General features: G+C 41.6%; 2 protein-coding genes and 1 long non-coding RNA gene across 6 annotated transcripts; 1 reads left to right on the top strand and 2 right to left on the bottom strand.

Moving 5' to 3' along the window:
- Positions 1 to 763: 763 nt before the first annotated feature.
- Positions 764 to 5,709, top strand: LOC116611633. Its single transcript, XM_032372056.2, has 3 exons — positions 764 to 1,299; positions 3,318 to 3,797; positions 5,306 to 5,709. Exons 1-3 carry the CDS (start codon positions 825 to 827, stop codon positions 5,482 to 5,484), a joined length of 1,134 nt encoding a protein of 377 aa, XP_032227947.2. The 5' UTR covers positions 764 to 824; the 3' UTR covers positions 5,485 to 5,709.
- LOC116611637 lies at positions 1,201 to 2,438 on the bottom strand. Its single transcript, XR_004293592.2, has 2 exons — positions 2,252 to 2,438; positions 1,201 to 1,279 (listed from the first exon to the last, which is right to left on the bottom strand). It is a non-coding gene; the product is annotated as an uncharacterized LOC116611637 (long non-coding RNA).
- A 1,331-nt stretch (positions 5,710 to 7,040) lies between the features above and the next one.
- Positions 7,041 to 22,261, bottom strand: LOC116611632. 4 transcript variants are annotated; one of them, XM_048732276.1, is made up of 4 exons: positions 15,030 to 16,659; positions 11,942 to 13,539; positions 8,684 to 11,761; positions 7,041 to 8,629 (listed from the first exon to the last, which is right to left on the bottom strand). In XM_048732276.1, exons 1-4 carry the CDS (start codon positions 15,088 to 15,090, stop codon positions 8,078 to 8,080), a joined length of 5,289 nt encoding a protein of 1,762 aa, XP_048588233.1. In that variant the 5' UTR covers positions 15,091 to 16,659; the 3' UTR covers positions 7,041 to 8,077. The 4 variants fall into 4 exon arrangements, with proteins under 4 accessions (XP_048588233.1, XP_032227946.2, XP_032227945.2 ...); XM_032372055.2 differs by lacking the exon at positions 15,030 to 16,659 and adding an exon at positions 22,110 to 22,261 and having other exon boundaries at positions 7,041 to 11,761; XM_032372054.2 differs by lacking the exon at positions 15,030 to 16,659 and adding an exon at positions 19,311 to 19,521 and having other exon boundaries at positions 7,041 to 11,761.
- Positions 22,262 to 22,417: the final 156 nt, after the last annotated feature.

Below are 22,417 nucleotides of genomic sequence, written 5' to 3'. Positions count from 1 at the left end.
AGACTACCTAAGGCTAAAAAAATCCTGCTCGGTACGCGCCTGGTGGTAATATTCATGAGTTCAGCATTATGTACAGGCTAGCAAAACAGGGATAAAAGCAAAAGCCAAAATAATATCAAAGCCAAAGATAATCTCAATTTGCTATGATACATCATTAAAAAAAACTAAAAACACCCTCACCAATAAAAAGGAGCTGAATAAGATATGTGTGTATGGTGGTCCTCTATTCCCCTACCACTCACGTCTTTTTTTTATTCTTTTTTTTAAATTGATTGTTGTTATGCTGTATACCTATTTTAATCAATGCAAATCGATGTATCGCAGTGGTTCATGGGTAAGGTATAAATGGCTGAATCCTGGTCTCAGATCGCCATGTGAACGTTAAGAGGTACATAAACAAGAATGCTAAAGCTTTCTAATCGACTCTCCGAGTGAAACCTTATTTGAAATAGGCGTATATCGCTGTGGAAAGTCTTGCTGTAGCTTAAGGGGTTTGTGGGAAGATGAAGAATAGACCCCGCGTGCTTGGAAAGAAGGTTGAAGATAGCGCCTGGTCTCCGTCTTTCTTCTTCCCCAACGCATTCTAGCACCTCGCGCCGGACGCCCACCTGTCAGAAAATCACGCACGCTTTCTTTCTTTTTTTTCTTAATTTTTTTTGGGCGGTACGAGAACCTCTGGAAGGTATATCTTTGTGCGCTCCGTACAGTGACAAATATCACGCAATCTCCGAAACTAGCTTTGTCGTGACACCCGTCACGATAGAACTTATTGAACGTGACCCTTTGTCGTGCGGTTTCAACCTCGGCTTGAGTCGTGTTCAATAATGGCTGCCTTTATCAAGTTAGCAGCATTCGCAGTGTGTTTATGTTCTCTGTATCGCTGTATATCGGGTCAAACCTGTGCTGCATTACCGGGAACTCCACTTGAAGGCTGTATGTCCGCCGGATACAACAAATCGTTCCCACTGCCTTCCAACCTCTCCAAGCGCTCGCACACATGGATACGCAACATTGTAGAGTTCGTCACTACTCGAATGCAGAACTGTTCCGTTGCAAGCGTTTCAGAGACAATCGCTTGTGCTGTTCTCGCACCAAATTGTAGAGATGGCGACCCGAAGCCTTTTCTTCCATGCAGGAGAGTTTGCTCCGAGTTTTTGAAACGATGTAATAGCAGACTTCCTGATTATTTTGTGGATCTTATGATTGGGATGTGTTCTTTGCTTCCAAATAGTACTGCGGATACAGGGATGTGTTATGAACCACCTCAGTTTGATAAACACTACAACGTAACAAACTTAGGTGAGTAAAATAATCCTAATATACAGATAATTATTATCACACTCGTAGAATTTTAAGTAACCTAGTTAGTATTTTCTTGACTCTTATCTCAATTTTAATAAACAAAGGAATTCCTTGACTTGGAATGCTTTTAGCTTATCTCTCATAAATTCTTACACGAATCAGTCCCTATTTGATTTATCGTGCATGTTCTTTGGGTTACAAGTTGATTACATAATCACTGGAGCGAATCAATATTGGTCTGCGTACTTTTGTTTTTATAAAAGATTACGCATGAGTTGCTGAAAGGAGATCGTGGTAGTTCAGTTGACCTTTATTTCTATGTAAATATTTTACTATAATTGATTTATAAGCAGTATTTTTGTTCTTTTGAATAATTGACTCGATGCCATAGAGCAGCTGACGCGATACTGAACATGCTGTTGGCCATGGTGTACACCGCAGCACATATCGTGAGCTCAACTTCTGGTCATATTAATTATCGATACTAGATATGTTAAATGTCTTTCACCACTCTAAGGTATCAGCTTTTATTAGTTCCATATCGAACACGAACCGCCCAACGCCTCCCTTAAATGATCTCCCAATATTTCTCATGTGCTTACATGTTTGAATTTCCGATTCCTCTTGCGATTTTTTCCTATTTGCTCACAGTATTTTGCTTTGGTTCACATATAAGTGCTCGCCAAAGACCAGACGGTTGCCCCATTAGGTGATGTCTCTGCTTCCCTATCAATTCCTAATTACAACTGGACATGATTGTATGAAAAAAAAAAGAGATGTATTCTCGATGGTGACGTTTATACCTACCTGTATATGTACATACATGCATGCATACATCGCGATTCTTAAGAACCGCGATACAGAAAAACTAAGATGTGTAGTGTTGCTAGTGCTATGGGTTAGAAATTGCTTCAGCCACACATTATGTGCTATCTTTTAGGGGTCTGACCTGATATACTGCTGTTAACCACACGCAAGGGGCTTTCCCTCAGGGGTTAAAATGATTTTGCCGACGATCATTTCCGGGTCAGTTACTTGTCTCATCAGCCACCACTGTGAAAACAGTCGGTTGACCAAAAGAAAGTATTGAAAAGGCATATCGCAGCATACAGCATACTGTGGCACAGGGACGGGGTGGTGCGACATCCGAAAAAGAACATACTTAATTTTTCTGGGGGGGGAAGGGGGGGGGGGGGATGGGGGTGGGGGGGGTGGAGTGGGTGAGTTTTTTTCTGATAAAAATCTGACCATCCCCGAAAAAAAAAAAGAAATGTTTTTAATGCCTTTGCACTATCTACAGGGGAAGTTTATTGTCGGATTTGGCTGAGAAAAGTGTGACTTATGTATTGTAACATACTAGCTTATGCTTTTTAGTTTTGTCTACAAATAGCATGTCTATTGAGAACCGAAAGTGGACTTTCGAGGGAGTTCGCACCCCCCCCCCCCCCCCCCCCTGGGTATGGGCCTGCCCCTCGACCTCGTCCCATCGAAAGGTTCCGGTATGAAGTGCGAAATCCTGCTGCAACGACCAACAGACGCCTCTGGTCGTTGCAGCGACAAGAACTACCACGAAATTGTTGAGATAAATACAACGCACAATATAAATTAACCATTCTATTTCCTTGAGTCATTGTATGTACAGTAACATTTATTTCAATACGTTTCTTACAATTTGTTCAAAGTTTTAATAGGCCATCCGCTCTAAATTACCAGTCACATTCTCAACAAAACTTCCAATCGACACACTGCTTTTACAATTGTGAAATATTTTTCGCGTTTTCTGTTAAAAATCATCGAATATTGTTACGTAATCGACCGGAAGTAAACTGGTGACATTCCCGCTAAACGATTTGCATATGACATTCCCGTCCCCCACGTCCAATTCTGGCAACGTGCCTATTGCTCAACTCACAAATGTCAGGTTCTCTTCCTTTCAGCAATGCATAAATGCAGTGCACTGTTGCACGGGTCTTTGGAATTTAGACATTCATAAACGTTCTTTATTTTACCCGCAGGTCCCTTAGAAAGAGGTTGTCAAAGACTCATTTTTCCGTTCTGCCAAGATCTCGGGTACACGCACTCAGTAGTGACCGAAGAACGTCAGAAAAAGCTCTTTCGAATCTTCTATGGTTTCAACTACACGAATCCGCGCCCTGGCCAGCCACAGCCGACTCCTCTGCCTCGGTCGCGAATCCAGATATTCCAGAACATTTTGGCCAATTATTCAAGCTGCCAATCAGATTTGAAGAAAATCTACTGCGCAGAGTTGATGCCGCCGTGTTTTCCAGGAGAGGAAATTGGGTTCTACACTGCATGTAAAGATGTATGCCGGTCTATAGTAGAGCGATGCCCAAGTGTTTTCTCTTCTAGGAAGGCAACTGGATTTTTGATGTACTGCGAGCGTTTAGCGGAAGGAAACTCGACACACAAACACGGTTACTGTCAGCACATTTCTTGGCCTCCGCCGCTTGATTGGGCGAACTTCAGGGAATACAGTAAGTAGGACCAGTAGGACCATGCTACTAAAGCCGCATTGTCACCAGTTTACTTCCGGAGGTTTGACGAAAACCTCAACCATTAAAAGACAAAATAATCTATTAGAATCCGAGATATTTAACAGGCCATCCGCTCTAAATTAACGATCACATCCTCAAAGAAACTTTCAATAGACACACTTTTTTCAATATTCGCGCTTTATTTTAAAAATCATCGGAGATTACGTTACGTAATCGACCGGAAGTAAATTGCTGACAATGCGGCTTTAACTTGAACAGCTTCCGTAGAGAAATTCCGGGAGAAATGTCAAAGTGTGAAAGGCTGCTGTTTATTTATTGTAGCTGAGAGACTTGGTGACCCAGGGGTGTGGTCTCCCTCGCAGCCGTTCTGGGCTCGTCACGCTAGGCGGCGCTTGAGTCCCAGTTGGGCTCGTCACGCTAGGCGGCGCTTGAGTCCCAGTTGGGCTCGTCACGCTAGGCGGCGCTTGATTCCCAGTTGGGCTCGTCACGCTAGGCGGCGCTTGAGTCATAGTTGGGCTCGTCACGCTAGGCGGCGCTTGATTCCCAGTTGGGCTCGTCACGCTAGGCGGCGCTTGAGTCCCAGTTGGGCTCGTCACGCTAGGCGGCGCTTGAGTCCCAGTTGGGCTCGTCACGCTAGGCGGCGCTTGAGTCCCAGTTGGGCTCGTCACGCTAGGCGGTGCTTGATTCCCAGTTGGGCTCGTCACGCTAGGCGGCGCTTGAGTCCCAGTTGGGCTCGTCACGCTAGGCGGCGCTTGAGTCCCAGTTGGGCTCGTCACGCTAGGCGGCGCTTGAGTCCCAGTTGGGCTCGTCACGCTAGGCGGCGCTTGATTCCCAGTTGGGCTCGTCACGCTAGGCGGCGCTTGAGTCCCAGTTGGGCTCGTCACGCTAGGCGGCGCTTGAGTCCCAGTTGGGCTCGTCACGCTAGGTGGCGCTTGATTCCCAGTTGGGCTCGTCACGCTAGGCGGCGCTTGAGTCCCAGTTGGGCTCGTCACGCTAGGCGGCGCTTGATTCCCAGTTGGGCTCGTCACGCTAGGCGGCGCTTGAGCTTCAGTAACTGGGGGTGCTATTGTCACCAAAATATCAAGGCTAAAAATCTCCAATGATAACAGCTGACTTTAGGGCACTTAAATATGTATAATATATACAATAACCGAAAAACGGTACGGTCAAAATCCACCGATTTGTCAACAACAACAATCTTTTATTCGCCCTGAAGCTTTCATACACAAACTTTGCCAGGATAACAAAAAACAAAATGGCGGCTGTAGGAGCTCTTTAAGAAATGTCAATCACCCACTCTTTTGTTATTGTTTATCAATGAAAATATAGCGATTTATTCGCAAGGAATCTTCAGAATAACAATATACGAATAAAGAATATGTTATTGACGGTATTTGATTGAAAATATCTCGTTTATTTGCTTGAATTAGCCGATAAAAATGGATGCGTTGTGACTCGCCATAAAGCTGTTTGTTCTTTGTCCATAGCTCCAAACAAGCGGCCGTCTCACCAGGCGTCACCAACGGCAGTTATAGTAGTATCCATAGTGGTTCCTATTGTTGTCGTGGGACTTGTACTGTTAGCCGTGTTTCTGTACAAGCGACGCAAACTCACTTCTCTTGGTTACTCCAGACAAGAAGACGACCGCGCTGACCTCGTCACTTAATACCATAATTAGAGGCAAAGCCTTATCGAAACAGCGCCAGCTAGAACATAACCAGAAGCAAAGCCGTGTGAAAACAGCGCCAGCTGGAACATAACCAGAAGCAAAGCCTCGTGAAAACAGCGATAACGTCGCCAAGACTTGCTTGCACACCCTTACTGGTTGACCGTAAGACAAAACTACTACGAAGCGCCTCCAGGCAGGCTCTTCAAATAAGCAGCTTTCCGCCAGCCGCTGTGTTGTTGACGCTGTTTGAACGGGGCTTATCAGGCCCGTAGCCAGGGAGGCTGCAGGGGATGCGAACGCACCCCTCCCCCAGATTTTTATCAGTTTATTCCCCCCCCCCCCCCCCCCCCCCCCCCCCCCCCCCCCCCCCCCCCCCCCCCCCCCCCCCCCACACCCACTGGAAAAATTAGGTCTTCTTTTTCGGATTTTGCAACCCCCAAGAAAAATCCTGGGTACGGGCCTGCTTATTGTTTTAAAACAGAGCACAAATTCGTTTGACGTTTTCTACATTTTGCTAGCCCTGTTCGCATAGGGCTCAATGGTTAATTTTGACGATAACCAATGAACATGTCTAAGCTGCGAAACTCAGCGGCGGCCGCTTAGTGGTGTGGGTAGTAGATTACACCTCATCTGTTGAACTTGCTTTCAAACAGCCAACCAGTATTAGAATTAGCTGCGACCTCTGCTTTTAAAAAGCTAACCAGCCTAGGTCGAAAGGACCACTTTGCAAGAAATTGAAGCTTCCTTTAGCTCTAGCTCTCTTTGGGAATCTAAATGCATATTACAGGGGCATGACCAGGATTTCTAAGAATTACAGCATCTTATTCCGTATTTAAAATAATATCCTATACATTTACTGTATTTTGGCAACTTCAAGTAGGATAAACGGGTGCCCCACCTCTCTTTTTACAGTCTGCTAGCCGACTTTCATTCGGGCTTGTTCGGAAAGGTGCAAACAAATGAGCACCCTCGCCCCAGCGCACCTCAGCCTTCGGGCGCGCCACAGAACTCCCAATATTCGAAAACATTTCCGAATAACCCCGAATGAGATCCGGTTACCTTTTTCATTGCTACTTATTACAGACAAGTGGCCAGCCATACATGGCTCATTTAGCACTTATTTCCTGCAGTCAACTCTTTTGGACACTTTTGAATGTCATATAGGGGCATCTTTTCATCCTTTCTTGCGTTACGCGGGGGATTGGGTCGAGTTGATAGGCGAACAGCATGCTGAGACGCAATTCAACATGGCGTCGAACGTTGTGAATGTCAATGTCGTGAATCAAATAAACAAGCCTACCGTTTCCTAGCTTTACTTCCCCTAAAATTTAGCATGCTGTTCGCTTATCAACTCGACCCAATCACCCACGGTAAAAAGATCAATAGACTCAAGGTACACCGCCACTCTTCATCGACATCCTCGGGTACTTCCACGGCGGTTGTCGAATAAATAGCCAGGGCAATCTGCAATAATATTCACTTCCATTGCATGTTATCCCCAGATTGCAGTCGGTTGAAAAAAATTCGCAGATTCAAATACCAACACAACCATATAAACTATAGCCTTCTTTAAAACCACTTGTTAGAAGTAGGCGTCCACGAAATCAGGAAATGATAAACCCCGTTTGTGCCTAGTCTACTACATAATAACAGGGAATGCTTTAGCCCCCACCCCCCTGCAGGAGTTTTAGGCTGGCCGTATACCAACCTCCTAAAATCCCCGGCGAGGGAGGTTAAGGATGATTGGAGTTATGAATACTATATAATGAGCACTTTATAGCTATAGCTAATTTCTAGAACGGACAGAATATACTTTAGCTTATTTAGAACTAATACATTGTCGTTGTTCTCTTTTGTTATGGTACTTCAACCATTACACTTTGCTTACACGGTTCCTCCACCACTTTTTTGATATACTTATGAATAACAAACTTTTAAAAATTTCAATTTCTTCATTCCTGTGCATGAATAAAACATTCCTGTACAGAAGTAAAACTATACTAAATCATACAATCATAATCAATATGTATTAAATAGTTAATCGAAACGACCAAGATATACACTTTGCTGTAATAATAAATTAAAAACCGAGTATAATTACTCAATAAAAATCCCGAAAACAATATGTTGTACAAAACACTAATATATATATATATTTTCTTTCAAGTGAAATTCATAAGTAAATATCTCAATTTTTCACGTGGGTTTCTATAGGTTGGGTGGTGATATTATTCTAAGTAATATATATTGTTAAATGTAGTTTAGTTTAGAATCGGCTGGGTGGTGATATTATTCCAAGTAAAATACTGTTATATCAGAATAAAATCACTCTACACTACACACATTTTGAAAAGGAGCCGAATCCGTGGGGATTTACTAGACCAGGAGGTTAATCATAAGCCTTAATGATGATTCACCTTCGACCACAAATCCCACGGAAACGGACCAACTATAAAAAAAACACTACAAAATCAATGCTACAGTACGTATAAATAAAACTATTTACAAGCCATGTAACATGGCATCTGTATACTGAATACAGATCTGCTAGTCTTCGCCCAGAAACAGCGTAGTCGGACCGCCTCCTAGATCACCATTGGAACACGGACCAGATGCTCCTTGAAGGGCTGTCTCCATCAGAAGACGGAGGGCTGTGTCCATCAGAGGATGGGCTCTTTGCCGGTCTGTTGCAAACGGAACCTTTCTCCTTGACTGGACGGCCGTCGCTCAGTTGCGTTTCGTTTCCCGTCTTGAGAATTCCACCTTGACCAGAATCCCTTGGAGCATTCACGGCATGACCGGATATCCGAGGTCTGCCCTCATCTAATTGGTTTCCAGCAGATGTCATGAAGTTCTTAGTTCTCTCGTCTGTTCTAGAGCTTGGCGAGGTGTCGGCTTTCTTTTTGGGGTCCTGTTTTGGATATCCATCCCCACCGGGACCTTGTCGAGCAATCTCAGCTGGACCAGTTTTACAAGGTCTTTCTCCACACTCCAGTGTTCCCAGAGATGTCACGAGAACACCGCTTTTTTCGCCTAATTTCACATTTTTCGTATGAACTTCAAATCGCCGCTCTTGGCTGAAGCTTTCTCTACTCTTCTTTGCACCCTCGTACGGCACCCCGCTTGACGGGTTTGGTCTTTTCAAGGTCGTTTCTGGAGACCGCCTTCGAGTAGTTTCCGTGTCAGTTGTTCTTTTGTTCACATGTCTTGTAATATCTGTTGTCTCGTTGGACGCTTGCGATCTTTTCATGACGGTATCAGGGGACCGCTGACGAGAACCATCTGCATTAACTGGAAACCACTGACGAGGACCATCTGCATCATTAACTGGAGACCACTGACGAGAACCATCTGCATTAACTGGAGACCACTGACGAGAACCATCTGCATTAACTGGAGACCGCTGACGAGGACAATCTGAATTAACTAGAGAACGTTGACGAGGACAATCTGAATTAACTAGAGAACGTTGACGAGGACCATCTGCATCAAATGGAGACCGCTGACGAGAACCATTTGCATTAACTGGAGACCGCTGACGAGGACCATCTGCATTAACTGGAGACCAATGACGAGAACCATCTGCATTAACTGGAGACCACTGACGAGAACCATCTGCATTAACTGGAGAACGCTGACGAGAACCATCTGCATTAACTGGAGAACGCTGACGAGAACCATCTGCATTAACTGGAGAACGCTGACGAATACGATTTCCTTTAGATGACTCATCATTAACAGGTCTCGTGCATGATGCATGCCGTACCCGCACGTCCATCCTATTGTGTCCTTTCTCTTTCACGTTCGATCCTCGCCGAATACTCGACGAGTGACCGGAATTTATTAGCGTCAGTCGTTTAGCGATCTCGTGCAGCCTGCCTTTGCTTCTTTTTTTGACAGACTTTCCTTGCTTCGCAGTAATGATTGGGTACTCTTTGTTGTTTAACTTGTTATGATCTTTCTTAATGTTTTTGTCTAAACGGCCCTGATTTACCGGTACAATGTTCATACCATCTCTTAATGTCTTGTGTAGATCCTGCGGTGACTTTGGGGACTGCGGTTCGTTTATTTCGGGACACGTTTGTGGCGAATGGCGTCTTTGCTGTGATACATTATCCAGAGAGCCCCCACGAGAGTTACCACGTGAATCGGGGGAATGCTGACTCACAGTAGAATTGAACATGCTCATCACCTGTTGCACTTTTTCCCTTTTCTCCGATTCATCCATCTTTTTCACATCCAAACCATGCTTGTTTTTAAACTCCACTAACTTCTTCTTTCTAACCTTTCTCTTCTCTTCCTCAGAAGAGTTTTCTGATGAGTGTTCCAGCTCTCGCATCGCCTGTCTAAGCGACTTCTCGAGATGAGAATGTTTTATCATTTTTGACTGTTGAAAATCATTCGAGCTAGAGCTAGAGAGTCGTTCTCGCTTTCCATCAATACCCTCTTTTCCATCTCTCTTCCTGTCATTGTAATTCTCGGTTCTCTTGTGACCTTTTCGGGTTGAAACATTTCTATTATCTATCCTTTTCTCAATTCTAACAGGGTTCTCCACCATTCCACACCGTCCCTCTCCTATTCCAACATTTCCACAGCTACCGCTCGCACGCATTCCGCTCTGTTCCTTTCCATCACTTTCTTTTTCTCCTGTCGCTACTCCTGACTTCATAAGTTCTGCGAGGTCCTTTTCCTTTTCATCATTGGAATCCGGATGCACGATCTGACCCCTGCTCTCAACTGCTGTATAACTCTTTAATGGCTTCAAACAGTCGTCCGCCTCGTTTCTTAAGTTAATAGAGTAGTAAGTTTCTTTCTGTACTTGTTTTTCATACTCCGAACCCGGTTCCGGCTCCTCCGAGAAAAGCCTGGACATTGGCGATTGAAAAACTGGACTGGGCGCTTCCATTGAAAGATCTGCAGGCTCTATGAAAACCTCATCTTCTTCGTGCTGGGGTTCCACCGACGCTACAGGACTTGATTCTTCCTTGCTGTATTCAACGTTCTGTGATTCATCATCTAAAGGAACTGCATTGCAATTATGTGAAACTAGACATTCATTATTATGAGTTTCCTGTTTAGCTTTAGGGTTATTTGGAACGACCTCATAGTCTGCCTCACTGTTTGCATTGCTGTCGGAGACACTTTGTCGTTTGGATACTGAAATATGAGGCTGCTCTAACGTAGACTCCTCTGACTCACAGACCGAAGCTCTTCCCGAATCTTGCACCTGCGAATCACGTGACTCCATCGAGGCGTCCTTCGCTCGTAAGTAGGTAGATTCCAACAACAATTGATCGACATAATCTGAGGAGTACTCCTCAAAACTCTTGACTTTTCGTAAGCATTTCTCAAACTTCTTTTCAAGTCTCTGTAGAAATACCCTCTTAAAGTCAATTGTTTCGTTTCGTATTTTTTCCCGTGTTTTGATAAGGCTTTTAACCAAATCGGCTCCGGATTTCTTTGAAGTTTTCGACGGCTGGGCGCTTTTATCTGGTACATGGACTACATGGGCGTCTGACGAAGATGTATAATCACAGCTTTCAGAATCGGATTTCTCTGCTGAAGGAGCCTCTTGCACGGGAGACGGAATCGCCTCATTAGGGACTGGCTTAGCAACTAAAAACATTCCTTGTTGATCAAATATATCTTGGTCATCTGCAGGCCTTGCCATTTTTCTAAGGGCTTCGCTTGCAATAACCTTTAGATCTTTAACAATGTAAGAGGGGGTCGGAGTTATTTGAGCTTGTTCAACTTGGTCCTCTACTGGAGTTGACATACCTTCGTCGTTAGAAGATTCAGAATCAGTTAAGGATGCTGCACGCTGGAGCGAGTGAAGATAGAACGTGGTAGTCAAATTACTCACAACCTGGGAGAGGAGGTCGATATTGGAGCTGGAGTTCTGTGATGCTGATCGGGTTCTGCCATTATCCGCATCTGGGATACCAGAAAGAGTGTTGTTGCTTGGACTGGACTGCATGTAGCCACTTTCCATAGGAGGGCTACCAGAGACTGAGTTGATTCTTGTGCTTGACTCCTGTGATAAAGATTGGGTACTGGTACTGCCACTCTCAACAGGTGGGGTATTATTCGCCGCTGTTGGGGTAGTGCCATTCTGTGTACTGGCAATGACTGTAGGGTGGTCTTCCGGCTCTTCCTTTATCTTTATTCCAGTGGAAGGGATGAAGTCCTCTACGTCAATTACTTCAACTGGACCACGCATCGCATCTTTAGTTGTTACCAAGGTTATCACAACGTCATCGTCTCCGTTTGTCTCCTGAGAAAAATAAGCACATTAGTAAAAACCTCATCAACAACCTGATGGGAGACCTTTTTTGTAGCACAAAAAGGTAGCAATTTTCTTTTTTAATCAAATTTCTTACATATGAGGCTTTCTCCTCCTCATCCGAGTAACTCTTTTAAAGACAACAGAAAACAATTCCTTAATAAAACTTACCGTTTCTTTCTCACCATCTTTCTTTCCATCCTCATCATTCACATAGTCGATGCGTTTCCCAATCGTGACGTAATTACCTAGGGAGGGCCCTCTCTGCATCTGAGGTTGTTCAGCAGACTTCTGGAGACTTGTTGACCCAGAGGAGGCAGTAACTCGATCAGGAACTGCAAGGCTAAGGCAGCAGCTGATCACTGGCAAGGGTGGGGCTACAACTTCACTGACTACCTGTGTTGATGCAGGCTCTCTACTAATTCCTGGTTGACGAACAGCTACAGACTGACTGACTGTGGGCATGCTTGATGATGATTGGTTTGGCGGAGCGGATTGATTAAGTAGAGAGGGTACAATTGGAGACTCTGCGACAGGGTTAACAATTTGATGCTGGGCACTGTCGTATTGAGGTGTGGCGGATGTTGCTTGAACAGGCGTCACATTTGCGTTCATTTGGTTTTGAATTCTCTGAAAATAAGGGTTGAAGTGGCCAGCGGTTATTTCGCTTGCTAGTTTATGAACAGACGACGAAATCCCGAAATGTACGTTTTGTCCAGGGAAAATGCTTGTGTTTTGATTAGCAGCGATAACATTCCCCTGCGTAGTCACTGGGGCACTAGGCGCCGCATTCACTGTGCTGAGGCTTGTATTTGTGACTGGTGACAAAGTGATGGCTTGTAGAGCTGACTGAGACATGGGAGTGTTTGGAGATGCAGAATGTTCGCCAATCAACCTCGCAAGGATAGGATCCAACTTCCCAGCAACAATCACCTCGGCGATTTTTGTTAGAGGGAGGCTGGTCTTTTGGGAGCTGATCCTGTGAGGCGATGCAGTCCGCGAAGAGCTCTCGCTGATATTCAAATCGGCAACAATATCTGGACTGTTTAACGGAGGAGTGTTCTGTCGCCTGTCGCACATTGATTGTACTTCTCCTATTCTAGGAAAGTTCTCTCCCCAGTCGAAGCCGACGCCCGTTTGAGCATTCAGAGCTCGTTTAGCGGGACGCATACTCTCTTTCTCTGTCTGTGCTATGATCTCTAGTAGAAGATTCTGCCTCATCTGGGCTATGCTATCCGCCGTGCGTTTGGCATTGGCTTCCTTCTGGAGTTCGATGTCTTGATTAGGTGATGACTGGGTTCTCGCATTATTGTGGTTTTCCTGATGACTTAAACTCTGTTGTCCCTGTTGAACATAGCTTTGTGCACCGGGCCCAGCCAGAGATTGGAATCTCACTGAAGTGTGCGATGGAGATGACTGGTATATGTACGGATTAACTACTTGCTGGGGAGGCTGCTGTGAAGTACTCCTAGGATATCCAAACGGTACAGCTGGTTGTATATTGGTGTAAACAGGGGTGGATGTCCCAGATGCATCTGATCCTGTGCTGAAGTATGTTCGCGGATATCCTACGGACCGTCCCAAGATGGATCTTTGTGAATGATAGAGCTGTGCATAGCCGGGTTGTTCTGTGTTGTGCCGATAGGAGGGATGGTTAGTCTGCTGAGGTAGGCCTTGGCTGTTGGAGTACAACTGGGCGTTGTACTGCTGTTGGTCGCCATATGGGAACTGTTGCATAACATACGACGATTGTGTTTGTGAAACAGAGCCTTAAAAAAATATATGACGTATGATTAATTATATATACTTAACAGACTACTACAAAGTATGAGTCGCATAAATACAGGAATAAACTACGTTTACTGTTACATAAAAAATCGGTTATTTAACAGTTATCGAGAGTATTGTATTGTTCTCGAAAACTGTATTTGATGCCTTCAGCCAATCAAACTGCCTCCTTTCTTTACTCTATACCTCTGTATTGTTCATAATATTATTAATGCCATTTTCAAATCAATTCTGCTTTTAGACCTTGGAATCACCAATGGTGGTAGTAAAAATATCTATGAAATTCTAGAGCTGATGAGCCGGCCTTTTTGCATAAAATACTCACACACTAAGATTTAGTACACAACTTCTTGTATTTTCTTAATTTGCATTGGCATCGAATACGGCTCTTGGATAATACGACCTTTGAACTTAGCCTAAGCCACAAGATCACAGAAGGGTTTTTCATTAGGGAAGGACTGTTTATACCCTCCTTGACAGACTGTTAAGGAGGGGGTCATAAAGCTCATGGGAAAATAAAATTTACTTAGCTCCCATATTCCTTCGGTCACCTAGGATCTGACAGCATGGGTTGCATAACGTTATGCTTAGATACCTTATTACGCCTCAGTTCTAATTACTAACAATAGAAACATTACATCATTTTTACTTATAATGACCGAAAATTGCTCTAGAATGTTTTAGAATAATCTAGCGGGCAGGAAAAAAAGTAAATATGGCAGATTCCAGAATGTTCTAGCGTCAAGTTCAAGTACCTAAGATTTTCTACAATGTTCTATACGAGCGTGCGTGAGATAAGGCACGTAATAGAAAGTTTAACTAAATAAGATGGTCAAACTAGGACTGGCTTTACTAAAGAAATCAAAACTGCCCTTGAAGCCCTAGTCAACGCGGAAATTACAATAATTAGTTCGGCCGTTAATAAACACTCCACACATTCTTCTATTGTGCACACTTTGCTCGCGTTAAAATAAGCTACCAGCCAATATATGTTGACATTTGCATGGTAAGTTTCGGAGATACTCTTCGACCAGCAATTGCTGTAAACCCAACTATTTTTTTATAGCTAAGCCGGGAACAGTGTCTTGTTTGTAACTATAAGACCTGATAGCATGATAGCATCTTATGGTCTTAGCGTAGATAACACTAGGGACGTTTTCAATTTACGACGGCGCAAACGTTAGATTTCAGTTCGCGCTACCACATTTATCTTTTAGTGCGTGGGTAATTCTAACGTCTGCTTTGCCGTCATGCTAATTAATCGTAAATATTAGTTTCGCTTTTGTAAAATGTCCAGCACTGGGGAGCACACAGATCTTTCAAATCTACAGATTTTGGCGCAAAAAAAAACGCTTCAAAAATTGAAATACTATCTTTAATAAATTAGTAAAAAAAAACTTAGTTTGGAAATTGGTCAAACAATTATCGAATATCCATTTCATTAAGGATATTTGTAATATCAACTACTCACATTTAGAAAGCGATGGGCGATGCTGTGATTCTAGCGATGCGTATGGAATAGGAGCCGGCATATTCTACGCACACAAACACGCAACGGCTCGCTTTTATCTCATTCAAGGTTCTATTTTTAGGGTATGACTTCATCTGCGCAAACAAGGTCACCGGCTCTACTACGCATACATTAGTGATAACGACACATTGCCGAATACGCAGCCAATTGTGTATATGTAAATCGATGCGGCTTAATTAAAAAAAACCTGTCAAACTTGCTGACCTTCAAATAAGTAGTGCTCTCGCTTCTTTGCCTATTGAACTATTCAAATCACACGCAGCGCCCGGAAAATTATGGTACAAAAAAAAAAAACTCGCTCAAATGCAAAATCCATTTACTCTTTTGCTGCCGGAAATTAGAAAGCATTTCCCCTTGGGGCCAGTGGTTTTCTGTGCAAAAATAGTGTAGAAGAACTATGTTACATTAAAGGAATTATCTCTCTCGCATCACGTGCATCTAGGGTTTTCTTGAGTTTAGTTAGAACAATTTCCTTGAAATGTGACTAGGAATGTGTCACAAAAAACTTTCATTTAACACCCGATTCATATAAACCTATTTCAAATAACGTTGCACCCGTGAATCAATGTATCATAGCCCGCTTGGTTCATGGGTAACGTATATATGGCTAAATTATGGTCACTGAACGCCTTGTGGACATTTAGAGGTACATAAACAAGATTGCTAAAGCTTTCTAAACCTGTGTTTTTTTTATTTACGCTTATTGCTTAGTGAGGACACAGAAAGCGGGCCATGCTGAACAACTTTGACCAATCAGATTCGGCTTGAACTATTTTTTAATACCCATGAAGTACTGCGGGTCACGACACATGGATTCCCCAGTGCAACCTTATTTGAAATAGTTGTATACGATTTATAAAGCTAGTGTAATCAGTACTGGTGCTGTATTGTATTATCACACAATAGGGCCAGGTGGAGCTCACCTGTCACATTACACAATAGGGCCAGGTGGAGGTCACATGGCACAGCTGTCTTTGCAGTATCTCCACTGGACGTTTATTGTCGGATTTGGCTACATACCAGACTGATCTAGATAGCTGATGCTATCACTGTATTTTTTTTTTACATTCTTGTGTTATCGCAGAAAATCTAAATGATATTACTGGAAAACTAGAAAAGACATAAAAATGTCTTATTGTCTGGAAATGATCAAAATGTAATTAAAGAGAATTTTGATTTGACATCAAAACTAGACCTTTAGCAGTAAGATAGTGATATCAAAGTCTATCTGCAACTGGTCATTTTAAGGCTTTCATTGAAAAACAATACAATTGATCCATTAGAAATAAATGAGTAAATTTGCCTGAAGGTTTTCAATACTGTTGTTGTTGCTTACACAATTTGTCTATCGGCAAAATATGTAAGGTAGGGAGTAGTACCCAACACTTCTAAACAGGGTCAAGAATCATTGGAAAATTTTGACTCGAGGTCAGTAGAGAATGTAACTAAATCCCGCCCTGATCTGGAATAGAGAGATGACGTAGGACTTAAGAGATTAAGCAAGACCAAGGACTGTAGCATTAGAGACTCTGAAGATTTCCTTACTATTTAGGAACAGTATCTAATATGAGGCTTGTATTGTGTCTGGTTTTTTTTTTGTGTGTTTTCCTGTTTTTGTGTGTGGATTGTAAGAACTATATGAAGCCTAAAAAGCCTGAAAATTAGCCTTTTTTTCTAGGGGGATGCAATGGGACCATTCGTTTCTTTTAGGGTAGTCAAACACAGTGCTATAGAAAAGGAAAATGATCAGAAAGAAAGAGTAGCAGTTTTTATACAAAAAAGAAATAGTAAAGGTAAATGTACAGGTAAATCAATATATATATATATATATATATATATATTAAGTTTACATTAAGTTTAGAAATAAGCTATGTTTACCCACTGTGCTCTATAACAATAAAAAATAATAAAAAAGGAACAGTATTTGAATTGATATTTTTATAGCAATACCACTATTCTAAAGTATTTTTTTAAGAACTATCAAAATAGATTCACAGTGAAGTTAACACCAAATTATTTCACATTGAGTAGCCGATTTGAAATCAATTATATGTAAGATGGTAAAATTTCTACACCCAGTTTTAAAACAATATAAAAACTGTCAAGCTTTTAAAAGAAAATACATAACTTGATCAATGATGACCAATAACTAAAGGCTGCATGTGCAGGCTGTAAAAATGCCAAAAAGGACACATTCCCAACTTGTCAAAACACACTTGACATATATTTTGCATGTGAAAAGGCGAACACCTCAAATATGTCTGGAATGTTGATTGTCTTATAAGAATCAGCCACAAGAATTTAGACACTACAAATTGTAAAGACATGTCTCTAGTTGACTGTTTAAACATCTTGCAAGTGATTGGTTGGAAAAACATTCCATGCATATTTTGGTGTTCATAGTGTTAATCCCCGTGCAAACTGTGCCAACACCAACTAGCATTGCTTGCAAATTCTTGCTCGACTGACCACAAGAAAAAGGAAATGTCAGTAAGTCCACTTCCCATTTTGACATTTTCTTTGTCCCATAGTCAGTCGAAAATTTGTCAGCAACGGTGGCAGGTGCTGGTGCCGTTTGCACAGGGCTTTACTAGTTGTGCGGTAATAAAAACAATTTTCAGCAAAGAAAAATGCACAATTATGGCAAAGTGGCAGGTCTAGGAATGGGGTAGACATATTAGAGACTAGGTCACATTGATGATCAGCATGCTAAAAAAGTAGGCATGGAAGTGCAGTAGAATTTGCTTAAATGGAACTTGCATGCAAGGGATACTTTTCAAGTACCAACTTAGGTCAACTTATCATATTTCACAATTAATTATGAACAGACTCCATAATCCTTTATGTCCTGTTTAGGCTTCTAATGTATTATATTACAAGAGTGCAGTGAACTTTTATCACAATACAGTGAAGAAAACAAGGAATCTCAAGGGGCAGTTGAAATAAGAGTATGCCACACAAAAAAATGGTTGGCAAGACACAAATCTGAGGCCCTGAAAAATATGTTGAATTGATATATAGATTTTGGTTTGATAATTTTTTTACCAAATTTTGGTAACTTGGCATAAAAAGAGGGTAGAAAAAAAAAGGCTTCCCAAAAAACTGAGTGATGTCGTTTAAAACCAAAATCTTGAGACATCGAGCTGCTGTGAGTGAGCTTGTACTCTTGAGGCTTTCAAAGGAGAGTCATGATTAGGGGATTTTCCTACTGTAGTAAGGTCGAATCTAACGAACACACATCCTTTCAGGGTGAATAAACCTCTCCAAAAATAATTTTCTTCTATCTCATGAAATGTGCCTCCAATGGCCTGCGATTTAGTCTCGATATTTGGGACAAGACGAAGCAGATCAATGCTATTGTGAGAAAGCTGTACACATGCTTTGGCGCCAAAATTGTTAATGAAAACAATGGGGCAAGTTTGAACAAGAGGTTCGTTCTGTTTACACACACTTTCTATTACTATTGATAGTAGCCCTTCCAAAAAATGTTTCAAAACTGAAAGAACCTTTAAACTTATCTTATCTTTGTTTCAATATTGTTCTAACATCGTATGAATACACACGCACCGCAGCAGACAACACCGATTTCTTTTATTGGCTTTTATGATGTAAGATTCAATCACAGGTAGCCCAGGCAATGGTTGCTTGTTCGTAGTTCGGAACTCGGCTGATCTGAGAGGGGACGAGTAAAGAGTTTTTTGTAGAATGTTGTCAATAAAATTGCCTTAAAACTTAGAACATGCTTAAATTTTATTAACAACATTTCACAAAACGCTTTACTCGCTTTACTCTCAGGGGAGAGAAGTCATAAATTCCGTTAAGAAACCCCCCCAAATCGTGTATTACACGTGAATTTGACAACAACAAGGCATCTTCTTAGTTTTAAGGCAATTTTATTGACAATATTTCACACAAAAAACGCTTTACTCGTCCCCTCTCAGAACAGCCGAATTCCGAGCTACGAACAAGCAACCTTTGCCTGGGCTACCTGTGATTCAATTATGGGCAAATAAACCAACGGTTTTATGCAAAACTAAAGGAAAACCTCGCTTCATAGTAATACAAGATATGAAAAGGATTGTCCAATGATTTGCTCGACGATCCGAAAATCGATTCATAGAGTTTTACAGTAGTAAGTATATATAATTAATAACCGAGTATGAGTTCCTTCAATAACACTAGTCATATGGAAGGCCGACTAAATACATTTTCGCATCTTACCATTGTTATAATGCCCCGTGTTCTGTGAAGTAAAGACGTTTCTCATCGGGAGTATCGAGGCTAGAGAAGTTATGCCCCGGACTCATTGAATCGAAACAATTCGAACCACGAAGGAGGTTCAACGTTTTGGGAGGCTGGGTGAAGGGAAAGATGTTAGAAGCTATTGGGACAAAGACTTATTCTTAAATGACCGCTGATCAACCGGGGCACAGTATTTATACAAAGTCACGTCACGCAATCCTGGGCCAAAAGTAACCAATCGCATTACAGAAATGTCACGCAATTTTGACAAGATGCCTCTATCTGTTTTGACATTGAAATCCAATCTGTTCGCTAATTGCGAGCCTGTCAGGATATGTCAACAAAGACGGCGCGGTGTTTAGGTAATAAATGGGGCTGTCATGTTTCACTGAAAATTACTAGACTTTATTTCTACTCATCTATTGTTTACGAGACAGGGCTGACATAAGAGACCTTTTCTGAAAAGGTTTCAGAATGTCGGAAATATCTCATCTGAAATGTTTTTGAAATGTCATTGATAGTACAATATTCCGATTTGCTGAACTCCGCAAGCTTTTACGCCATAAACAACCGGACCCCCCCCCCCCCCCCTCCACCCCCCGGTAAAACAAGCTGTGAGCCTTTTCAAACTTTCCTGCTAGCAGAAGACTCTTTTCTCGGTATTTGCTAGCAGGGAATTTCCAAACAAAACGCTCAACAAAATGACGAAACACCACCCAATTACAGGATGTCAAGAAAAGTGGATATTGTTTACTCGGTGACAAGGGAAGTTTGGTCAGTGAGAACCTCGATAGCAATTCAATCAAAACGAGTTTTGTAGGGTAGCTAGAAAAAAAAAATGAAAGACTAGAAAAATGTGCAATAGCGTGCCTATTAAAATTAAAAAAACGGTAAAAATTAACAAGCTTAAGGCTTATTCATGAGGTTTATGACTCTTTTCATAAGCCATTATTTCACACTTGAGTTATCCTTGTGTTGTGGTTGCTATCTTAATAGGATTCTTATAAGGAAAACAAGTTTAATTAAGAAAAAAATCATGCTTGATTTTCAAAGACCTTTAGGTATGTAACCAATTAATTAAACAAAGCTTGTTTACAACAACAAATCTTCGCTTGTAATTTATGGAACACACGAAGAAAACAGCTCCGCTCTGTTGACACCAACTTCGTTTTTGTTGATGCCTTGTCTTGGCTAACAACATAATTAACCTTTGAGTCTTTCGGTTACAACTTTTTCCTTTTCGAATCTTGGCTCAAGTTTTTAGTACTGTCAGTTCCGTTAGGTTTTGCGCTTTCTTTTACTTTTATTACTTTTATTTTAGTTTTATGTATGAAAATGTTTGTAACCTTATCCACGGGCGGATCCAAGGTTTCAAAATGGGGGGTGGATGATGGCCGGATAGACGGCTTATAACTGATCCAGTGGTTCTTGGTAGGTCACATAGATCTAACAATACTTCACGCTGAATTGGATTTGTCGCTTCAGCAAAGTCAAGCAAGCAAAAGCACAAAAACTGTATATCCCATCCCTCAGACATTTACTTTCCAGCCCGTGTACCCGTTACCAAGAATATCTGGAAAACCAATCAACTTCTTCGTTTATGATGTAATGCTTGCAGGCATACACACTCAGATGCACCCTGCCTATAAAAGCAACCGTAAGAGTGTGTGATAGAGTAGCCTGCGTAGCAAGCGTTTCTGTGGAGTTTTTCGCGCGGCCATATTCCTCGCTGCTCGCTCTTTTCCTGCTGAAACTCCACAGAAACGCTTGCTACGCTGGCTAGTGATAGAGTGGGTTGTTCTTCAAACGAATAAACAACGTGGTTCTAGCTTGACATTTGTTGTTCCCCCTACAGCTGACAAAACACAGACAACTTGGTTGTACATATTGTCACACTTTTCCTTTTATCTAAATTTTGTAGTAGCATGACGAGCGAAGATAGCATTGGGACAAAATAAAGAATATTTGAATTAAGGAAAAAGCACAATCCGATTTATATGTGGCTAGACTGTTTTTTTAAACAATTTTTACTGTTTTAAAAATCAGTTGCTTCACGATTAATAAAAGGTCATGATGAACCTATAAAAAGCACGATCGCAATCTAATAGAATAGAAAAATAACTATAGATCTTATATTTTATGCTTTTTAGAGTTCAATATGTACATCAATAAAGGTAACTAATTATTAAGTGCATGTATAGAAGTAAGCCGACGCCGGAATGTTGACCCCAGAATCCACAAGTGTATCAAGTTTACTATACAACTATACCTAACCAATTTCACAATAAGTAGTCTCTAGTTTACTATACAACTATACCTAACCAATTTCACAATAAGTAGTCTCTAGTTTACTATACAACTATACCTAACCAATTTCACAATAAGTAGTCTCTAGTTTACTATACAACTATACTTAACCAATTTCACAAAAGGTAGTCTCTAGTTTACTATACAACTATACTTAACCGATTTCACAAAAGGTAGTCTCTAGTTTACTATACAACTATACTTAACCAATTTCACAATAAGTAGTCTCTAGTTTACTATACTTACTATACTAAACCATACTAACTATGATCAAACACGGAGAAATATCGTTTATTTTTTACCGAAAACTGAGGCGTGTTCCTCGTGTTGAAATTGGAATAAAAACATAAATAAAAGTCATAAAACGGATATTCAATATCTAGTGGAATATGTAGGCTACCTTTGCTGTTCCTTTTATATAATTTTATCAATAACAAAGAGCCAAAACCAAAACCAAAACTTTTAGCTTACCGTTCGCTGGTTTTTCTGTCGTAATGTTGACGAATTCGGCTAAACCAGAAAGGTGAATTTCTTAAAAAGCTTGATCTTTGATCTTCAATTTGGACCTCTAAACTACTGAGCTAGTATAACAATGAACCAACTTCTTGTTTCAAGCGTCTTTTTGTTCTGTTTACGTAACGCTAGTTTCGTCACGTACGTGTGAAGGTTAAACGCTTGGAATGACGCCACACTATGTTTCGGAAACGGTTAGATAACGCTAGAATAGGAAGAGCTTATCGGCGAATAGTGGGCGGGGGAAGGGAAGGTACAGGAAAGCC

The sequence above is a fragment of the Nematostella vectensis genome, chromosome 9 (genome assembly GCF_932526225.1).
Source record: "Nematostella vectensis chromosome 9, jaNemVect1.1, whole genome shotgun sequence".
Classification (NCBI taxonomy): Eukaryota; Metazoa; Cnidaria; class Anthozoa; order Actiniaria; family Edwardsiidae; genus Nematostella; species Nematostella vectensis.
The sequence above is the reverse complement of the archived record's forward strand: the minus strand, read 5'-3'. Positions and strand labels throughout refer to the sequence as shown.